Source organism: Telopea speciosissima, chromosome 7, assembly GCF_018873765.1.
Source record: "Telopea speciosissima isolate NSW1024214 ecotype Mountain lineage chromosome 7, Tspe_v1, whole genome shotgun sequence".
NCBI lineage: Eukaryota > Viridiplantae > Streptophyta > Magnoliopsida > Proteales > Proteaceae > Telopea > Telopea speciosissima.
The window spans coordinates 62,198,151-62,207,581 of NC_057922.1; the positions used below are offsets into that span (position 1 = coordinate 62,198,151).

Sequence of the window (9,431 nt, forward strand, 5' to 3'; positions counted from 1 at the left end):
ATGAAATGTTAGCCTCCAAAAGGTTTTCCAGATCTTCTTTTGACCAAGGAAACACTTACAACCAAAACCATTTTTAAGAATAAAACTTAAAATAAAACGGGTATTAAGTATGCCATTTCGAACACCAATCAGGCAATCAACATTAAGAGGAGTCGTAAAGACAATTGGGACATTAACAATATGTAGGAATTTGGATCGTCTACGGCCTGCCTGACCGTAGCAGCCATAGCAGCGTCCTAATGAAGCGCAGTGCAATGACCGCCTTATCCTTGCCCGAGCGCCTTGCCCGAGCAGGAGTAAGGCGGTCATTGCGCCACACCTCATTAGTGTGTTGCTATGGCTACTACGGGCAGCAGGCCGTAGATGATCCTGATCCCAATATGTAGCCTTAACAATGTTATGGGGGGGGGGGTAAGGGGGGAGGGGGAACAAGTAATTCAATAGACCATAATTCCGATGATTGCCATCTATTAAATCTTAGATCAAAAAGGGATTACAATTAGTCTTGTAAATGGAGGGAATCATGAAGTCCTTAAGAAAGGGTCCTTCCAAATGGAGATGGATTGCTTGAAACCCGCACCGGTAGGACCTACCTATCTTGATCGGTGAAAGCTCAAGATGCACTATTGCAGCAAGGATGTGGGTGGGGGGCAAGTTTAGTTAGCATGTCGAAGCAATAGCGACGTTGGCTCCATACTGGGAAGTGGGTGTATGATTCTGGCTCATTGAGTTAGAGAAATACCCCATTCGACACCCGGGTGGTGGAACAAAGCGAAGTGAGGCTGGGGGGGGGAGGCATAAAAACATTAGCAATAGACGGTAAATCAAAAACTTTTTCAACATCCTCATCCAGCATATACCTAAGAAAATTTTTCCTAAGGTTACAAACTGCCTTTGCATGAAAGTACTTGGTGTTCCTATCACCTTTAGAGAGAAAATAATTGGGTTTTTGGAAGTTTGATTCCTAATACCTGTTTGGAAACCCATTCCCAAATGCGTACTTTTAAGTTTAACAATTGTCTTATGGCAGATTAAATGAATCCAAATTTTATGGTTGATAGACCCTTAGGTCCTTTGTTCACGTGTCAAATTTCAATCCTCTAGAGTCTTAATTCCAAAGGAAAAAAACAAATCATTTACTCTTAAGGGGCTATGGGAAAGTGCATAGTAGTGGGAAGAAGGGAGTGCCAAATTTAATTGAGTTTTATTTCAACCAAAGCAAGAAGGAAATAGAAGTATCACCCTTAAAGTCTGGTTGCCTGGGCAAAATTCTATATGCTTAAGCATTGGATCTATCCTACACTACTTGAGATATAAAATAGGTGCTAACCACCAAGGCTTCATCAATGGGAGCATTAGTTGGGAACTTATGGCCAATGGCAAAGGAATACCAACAATGGACATTCTTCATAGATTCCTCAACATAGATAACATGTGCATTCTTTGTAATGCTGCACACGAAACGTCATGGCACCTTTTCTTATCATGCCCTTTCTCAAAGCACATTTGGGCAGCAAGACCTTTGGGGTTAAGAACTGAAAATCTTCAAGATTCATCTCTACTTGATCTCTTACGCAACTTGCTCTTCTCATCGAATTTTCCTCAATCGTAAAAACAAAATTTTCTTTCAGTTTTCTGTATATTATTTTATCTGGATCACCAGAAATCAATGCCACTTTCACAACTCCAATCATGATCAACATCAACCAATGGATTATAGACTTGAAACTATTTCCATCCTCCAACCTTAACCCTGAACCTGAGGTTTTACCATCTACCCCAAAATTATCAATGCAGACATACTTGGATGAAAAAAGACATGGAGTTTTGACTTTAATATGTGATGGCAGCTTCTTGGCCGATTTTGGAAAAGCAGGATGGGCCTGCATTGCAATTTTAAATCAGTCCTTTATTTTAATTTTTTTTTTGGTAAAAAGTAAACTTATTCATTTATATGGGCCTTGCGCAAAGCATCTGAATTACAAAGATCAAACAGCCAGGGAGTAGAAAGTGGCCAACTTGTCTCGGCCTCACAAGACAGGGCCTTCCTAGAGAGGGAGTCGGCAGTGCCGTTGGAATCCCTTGATAAAAAGGGGAAATCAGTCCTTTATTTTTGCATGTATGGATTTTGGTTTCACAGGGACAGCGCAGGAAGCAAAGATAAAAGGAATTCTCTCAAGCCTAAAGCTCACCGAACACTTGACTAACTGGGAAGTGAAGATCTGGACGGATTGTGAGGACGTGGTACGATGACTTATAGAGGACTTGTCGACTTGGCCATGAGAACTCTTTTCTAGTTTGTGGGATATACACTCTTTCTTAAAAAAATTTGTTGTGTTCAGATTGTTAAGATGAGTAGACCCTTAATAGGTATCTCTAATGACCTTGCTATCTCTGCCAGATGTACTAACCATCTTCTAATGAAAGGGGTTATACAAGTTAGAGGGGTAAAATAGAGCAAATTTCAGAATATAAAAAGGAAAACCTGGAAAAGGACAATTCCAATGTACTAAATGTAAACAAGATAGGCAAGAGTTTTCCGGCCTTAACCAGTGAGAATCTCTTCTCCACCAGTGATGTGACCATGTGATAGAACCCATGATTTTAAAAATTGAAATCGTAGTCGAATCGGTCCTTATTGATTCCGAGCCAAATTGGTTTGAATCGGTCCCAAAAGCCCTAGAATCAATTCTCAAATCTGAAAATCCAACGATCCAATCCGGAACATCCAGAATTGATCCGAGTCAATTGTTTTGATTTCCATTTTTGAAACATTGGATATGCACCTAGGGTCATCCTTACACTCCCACCCCGATCGACGAAGTTAAAAATGCCCCTCCGTAATGTCATCGGATGGTATTGATGGGATCGATGAGAATCTCCGCACCCGCAGTGTAGAGAAACTCGGTCCAACAAGATATTACAAAACTTGTCAAAAGTATGGCATCAAAAGGACATTTTAAAAGAAAATAAAAAATAAAAAAGAAAAAGAAAAAGAAAGAAAGAAACACATCTATAGATACCAAGAAAAAGTTTCCAGGTAGTCAATGTATCGTACGCGTTCTTACATACAGTTTTTAAAATTATTTTCTCTCTCCTATCCTGAACATGCAGGTTCCATGTGAATGATGTCATTCCTTACACCAACATTGGTGTAGCGTGGGAGTTTATCTCTCTCCCCCAACAATGGTAGCTCGTGAAGAGAATCCTCTCCCATATATACCTTATGGCTTGAGACATTCTGCTTGGACTTACATATTTCCGGCCCAATTAAGTGGGCCTGTTTTTTTTTTACTGGGCTTCATTGTAGGAGAAATTTGGATCGTAGTCAGACCTAAAATGGAAGTGGACTGCTTGCTGATTCGTGGATCTTTCATCTATCATAAAGTGTACAAATCTTGATTAGATTAGTTTATGATGAAATGGAACTTAACAACATAATTGGTGTATCAATGATGCTCTAATTACTTTTCTGAGAGAGATATAGTTAAAACTGGAATGAGCATAATGGAATAGGATAAGAACCCCCTCGGTGCGCCTCACAGATCCCTCGTAGTTTTATTTTATTATTTCTCTTGGGTGAGTGAGTGGCTTGTTGCCCTCGTCAATATGTTTTAGGATTGAGTTCCCCCTTTTTAAACTTTAGCTTTCTTTGCTTTTAGTCAGTCTTTAGGCTTGTTTGCCTCCTTTTAATCTTCAAGAAATTCTTTATTTAAAAAAAAAAAATGATGGAAAACTAACCATGACTATAATTATTATTTTTTTTGTTAAATCTTACTAGCGCGGCATGCAGCCATGTAAGGCTTGTCATAGATAGGCAAATAATAGTTGATTAGATGATAATTGAGTATTTATCTCAACTGACATGAAACACTACACTTTGGCTTTGCCTGGTTGTAAGAGATTTAAAGGAACAAAAGTAAAATCATATTCATATAAAATTGGAAATGGTTTTCCTTCAGCTACGGTCCCACCTATGAATGGAAACAAAATTAAAATATGATTGGCTCTCAATATACATTCACCTATTGGTACGTGTAGAAAAACCAAACTCAGTTTATATAGCGCGGAGTGATCAGATTGCAATTGCATTTGGATATGCCCATATATATAGCTGAGCTATTGTCACATAATTCGATCAAGTTATTCTAAGGTGTTTACTCTTTCTTACGATATACTCCTCAAAGAATTCCTAAAAAAAACATTCCCTTCCACTACTGGTGGAGTAATTATGGAGGAAGAACTCCTCTTAAACGTTGATCATAGCTCACAAGAAGTAATGACCAGATCCTCCAGCAAACCACTCTTACGTACCTGTTCTGAATTGATTTTTTGGATCCAAATTCGCGTGTTTAAAGGATTTATGCACGTAACCTTCAAAGTTTGGTGTGCGATTTCAGGATATTAGTTTTCTATTTTATTTTTCATAATATTTCGTTTCCTGATTTAGTTAGGTTTCCTTCTCCCTTTGTAATCCGACCTCTTTATATAAGGGTCATGCTAGATGAAATTAAGTATCTTGAAGTTTATGGACAAAATTATTCTTACTCACATTCGATGTGTGATTGATAGAGAATATATATAAGCAACTTAGTAGAAGAAACTCTTTATTGGAGTCTTAAAGTAATAGACATTGAGAAGAATAATTTAGGGTTTCAGCTAGATATCATTACAGTACGTTCCCCACAAGCTCCATCCCGAACAAAATGGGAGATCAGTCGTTGGCTATGGTTTATATGGAGCCGAGTGATCAGATTGCAATTGCATTTGGACATGCCCATATATATATATATATATCTTTCTTATGGTTTGCCTATGCAGGATGATCCGACCAGGCGGACTGCTGTTAGAGTCAGAATTTGTCGCAACACTGGGAAACATCGAATCGTTATCCCTCCAATTCGCTGTTTCCTTCAATTTTTTTAATTCTTCACATGAGATGGAAATGACCATCCTATCCCTGCCTGAAAACACTGCTCAAGGTGAGATCCACTCCCCCTATTAGAGAAATTGGAAGTACCCATGAATTGAAGGTGATAATTCCATTACTCCTCAGACATTTGCTTCTAATGACACCAGCCGGCCTTTAAAGCTCTTTCAGGGTTTGACTCTTTAAAGAGTTTTTTGTGAAAAGCACCTATTCTCACTCTCTCTCTGTCTCATACTTGTTTTGCTTTTGAAACAGAAGAAATTCAAAGGGTGGGATGATGGGATTCTCATATTCACAGTGAAAGGTACAAAGGGCAGATCCCCAAAATGCAAAAGAAAGGTAGACCATCACCTCCTCTTTTATGGAACATAACTGATCCTCCTCGGGATCGAATCGCACTTTCACCCCCACACAAGGGTGTCATATAGCATCTCCAGGCTCTTTTTTCTTATATATAAATAAGTTAAACAGCATCTATCTATCTCTAGCTAATGCTTACTTTCCCACATATCTCATTTCAAGAATCTTTCATGAGAGCATCCTATGCTTTGACCACCCTACCCTACCCAATCGGTATATCCTCTACTTTATAACATCTCTCACCAATGCATATTCAGAGTTTTACTTTTAGATTGAATTCCGCTTAGGTTCAATTAATATAAATATATTTAATCGTATTGGGCTTGGGAAGAATTAGATAAGTAAGAAATTAAAAATCTTAGTACATGCAAATCATCCAACAAGCCCAATAGAGCACTTGGGTTTTTCAAGGGCCTGTTTGGTTGGAAGTGAATTGATATCAATTAAATTCTCTTTGAAAATCAATTTTCCATGTGGTTGGATATAATATAAGTTTTTATTGTCATGTATTTCTTTTTTCTTTTTGAGCAATATTTTACCTAAAATAACTAATATTTTTTACTGAAATACTACCCAAAGTATTGATCTTCAGAATGAGATCGAGTTGTTTTCCATCTCCTAAGTCCTACCATGGTCAGTGCTTGGGATTTTCTTCAATTATTAAGGTTCTATCTCAAAACAAAATTGGTTCAAAGTGGTTGGGGTGGCCTCTTGTGGTTCTTATATATACTTAATAGTCGGAGCACACACAGCCTGTGTGGGATTACCTCAATACTCCCCCTTATGTGCAGGCCTTCTGGGCTCTGTCTTCGTGGGTGGAGCAGGGCCCATCATCGACGTAGGCCCAATGTACCCGCTTTGATACCATATTAAGCTTCCATCTTAAAACCAATTGGTTCAAAAAGGGGCGACATCTTGTCGCTGTTATACTTATAGTCGGAGCATCCACATCAATTTACATCAATTTTACCTCTCACCAGTCACCTCATTGATAAGTTTTGTTGTTGTCTTTCAAATTTCACATTGCTTCACTGTAATCCTAATCAAAGACATTCTAAAGGGTAAAAAAACATATATTTTTTTCTTTTGGAAGAGGTGTCTTCCCAACATCATTACTGCACCATATATATCATATTACTAATACTAAGATATTTTACCAAATATTTGGACAAATCCAGTCTAAATGAACTTGGGAATCATGTATAATGTGGTCCAAATGATCCTGTGGTCCTGATCAGTGCCTGTGTGCACCACAAAGTACTGTACGCTTATACAGAAGCAAAAAAAAAAAAAAAAAAAAACAAATAATTGAAAAGCTAGGAGTGACCAACAAGACTAGCTCAAACAAATAAACAACTAAAACCACCACCACTGTCTTCTACCACAAAGGTGGAGAATGCTAGGGTTTCCCTTGCAAGTTTTCTTATTATATATATAGCCATTAATGAATTACAGAGATAAACTAGAGAGAGAGAGAGAGAGAGAGAGAGAGAGAGAGAGAGAGAGAGAGAGAGAATAAATATTAGGTTTATATATAAGGTTCCCCCTCGGGGAAGACCAAAAAGAGAGAATAAATGTCGAGGAGTAAAGATTAAACACAAGGGTGATGAATAATAGGGAGGGGGAGGGAAAACGAATAGGACAAAATAAAAAAACATATAAAAAGAAGAAAAAAAAAAAAACAAAACAAGTAACATTTAGAGGAAGCTAACCCTGCCACTGTCTACGATTCTGAGTTTGTTGATCATGTGCAGAAGAACTCATGCATTGATCAAATCCAGCTATATTGAAAATGTCTCTATGAGAGATGGTTCTAAGACCCAAGAAATCTCTAGTCAATCCATGATCAGCTCCACCACTACCACTACCACCACCACCACCTTCATCAGGTCTACTAGATGATGTTCTTGTCTTTGAGTTTGAGAGAGTTTCATGTTCATCTCTCTTTGAAGCCAACATCCCACCAAACCCATCTCCAAAAGAAGAACCATCTAACCCACTTGCAGAAGAGAGAGAACGCATCATATCTTGAAGTAGAGAAGGATCAGCTTCTGCTCCTCCTGCAACACCACCAGCTTTGTCCCCAAAAGGACCCAATCCATAAACAAACCCACTTTCCATATCTTCACGTGAAGACAAACCCAGGTCGAAACCAGTATTAGTAGACATGTGAGCTTGGTGGGGTATAAGAGTCACAGAAGAAGATGATGAAGGTTTACTCATAGTTGAACCCATTTGAGCTGCTTTCTGTAGTAATGCTGTGGCTGACATGCATGGAGAGGGTGTTGGATGGTAATGGGAGAGAGAAGGCCTAAGGGTAGGGTTAGGGTTAGGGTTTTCAATAGGTGGTAGTGGACCAGATAACCATGGAGGTATATCTGATCTAAGATTGAAATGTGGCTGATGTTGTTCTTCTCTTTTCATGGAGAATGCTTGAAGATCATGATGAGTATTGAATTGAGTTTGCAGATTTATGTGTGACGTTGAAGTACCAATTGTTTGAGAGGATGAGAGAAGTGGGTTTACTGAGATTGTTCTTGCACTCTCTTCTGCCAAAGCATCACAGAAGGCTCTGTGAGTTATGAAACTATCTCTCCTGCCAGACCAAAAATCAAACAAACAAACACTAAAAACCAAGGAAAAGCAAACCATCACAAAGAGATAAAACAGTAAAAAAGTATTCTCTCTGTTTTTGTTCCTTTCACTTTCTATTTTCAGGCTATGTTTTTCCCAGTGGACAAAAGGCATGGTAGCTGTTAAGATTAAAGGTTCCTATGGCTACCCACTCTCTCTCTCTCTCTCTCTCCCTATGAGACAGAAAATTTGAGTTTGGTGGAGTTCATCTATTGAGGTATGGTCTTGAAAATAAAAAAAGCGTATAAAATTGAGGATGATCTGTTTGTTTTAATTACCTTGAGAAAAGGGTTCCACAATCACATCTATACTCTCTTGTGCCACAAGTCTTGGAGTGAGCTTTCCAATCTGATTGAACTGCATAACGCTTAGAACACTTGTCACATTTCCACTTCTTCTCTCCATGCTTTCTGCAAAAGTGCTTCTTGATCCCAGTGAGGTCTCCAAGAGCTCTTGAAGGGTCATGATGAACACATGTAGTTTCTGGGCATACATAAACCCTCTTCCTTATCTCTTTGCTTGTTCTTTGTTTTAGCTTCCATGGAAGATTATGTCCTCTTCTATGAAGCTGAAGGTTCTGATCTCTCTGGAATCCTTTATTACAAATCTCACAGACAAATCGATTTGTGGCCATGAGAGTTTTAGGAGATAAAGCTATCACTTCTGCATCTGGGTCTGATTCAAGAACCCCAGCAAGAAAAAATAAAATTAAACTAATTAGACCAATTGAACTTATATAATCAATCAATCACCATTGAAATTTGGAGTTACAGAAATTAATTTGAGACCTGGCTTGCCTGGAAGATTTCTCTTCTTCTTCACCACTGGAGTTTGATTTGCTGAAGGAAAAGACTGATGTGGGTACATGGAACCTGTTTCAGTTCTATTGCCAGAAGAAACACTTGCTTCTCCAGAAGCAGATGTCAAATTAGACATATTCTCTTCCACAGCTGGGTGTTGTTGGAGCATCAAGCCCTTAGTCATCATCTTATATATATATATATATATATATATATATATATATATATATATATATATATATATATATGTTCTTCTAGGGTTTAATTGGAGGCTGATAACAGAATCTCTAGGCTTTACTTCTTCATAAACTTTTTAGATCAGAAGGAAAAAACCCAATTCTAGAAAGGCTATATTACACAAAAGAGAGGTAAACATGATTGATCTCTTGTTTATTTTACTTCAAACCCAAGAGATGGAATTAATTTTCTCTAGGAAATATATAGAAGAGAAAGCTCAAAGAAAGAAAAGAGCTAAGAGGAACTGCATCAAACCCTTACAATTGCCCCATCTTCTTCTTCTCTTCATGTTTCAGCAGCAACCTTGCTTTGTTCATTGCAAGAAAACTCAAAAAACACATAAACAGGAACAATAAAACCAGACCCCAATTCTTAGAACATCAAACAAGATGGAAGACCCAGAAGGGAAATTGCAAAATCAATCATGAATGTCCAAAAGAGAGAGAGAGAGAGAGAGAGAGAGATGTGGA

At 38.2% G+C, this 9,431-nt stretch overlaps 1 protein-coding gene across 5 annotated transcripts; it reads right to left on the reverse strand.

Moving 5' to 3' along the window:
• Positions 1–6,680: 6,680 nt before the first annotated feature.
• LOC122669274 (protein indeterminate-domain 11) lies at positions 6,681–9,002 on the reverse strand. Of its 5 annotated transcripts, none has more exons than XM_043866004.1 (5): positions 8,974–8,991; positions 8,713–8,921; positions 8,203–8,599; positions 7,506–7,886; positions 6,681–7,475 (listed from the first exon to the last, which is right to left on the reverse strand). In XM_043866004.1, the coding sequence occupies exons 2-5, from the start codon at positions 8,909–8,911 to the stop codon at positions 6,998–7,000; spliced, it is 1,455 nt and encodes a 484-aa protein (XP_043721939.1). In that variant the 5' UTR covers positions 8,912–8,921; positions 8,974–8,991; the 3' UTR covers positions 6,681–6,997. The 5 variants fall into 5 exon arrangements, with proteins under 5 accessions (XP_043721939.1, XP_043721940.1, XP_043721941.1 ...); XM_043866005.1 differs by having other exon boundaries at positions 6,681–7,886; positions 8,713–8,757; positions 8,803–8,921; positions 8,974–8,989; XM_043866006.1 differs by having other exon boundaries at positions 6,681–7,886; positions 8,713–8,769; positions 8,842–8,921; positions 8,969–8,989.
• Positions 9,003–9,431: the final 429 nt, after the last annotated feature.

Coding starts and splice junctions, on each gene's coding strand:
- LOC122669274 (XM_043866003.1), bottom strand. CDS start 8,911: ATGATGACTAAGGGCTTGATGCTCCAACAACACCCAGCTGTGGAAGAG. Junction 8,600..8,712: donor AAATCTTCCAGGCAAGCCAG/GTCTCAAATTAA, acceptor TTCTTGAATCAG/ACCCAGATGCAGAAGTGATA. Junction 7,887..8,202: donor TGTGGAACCCTTTTCTCAAG/GTAATTAAAACA, acceptor TTGGTCTGGCAG/GAGAGATAGTTTCATAACTC.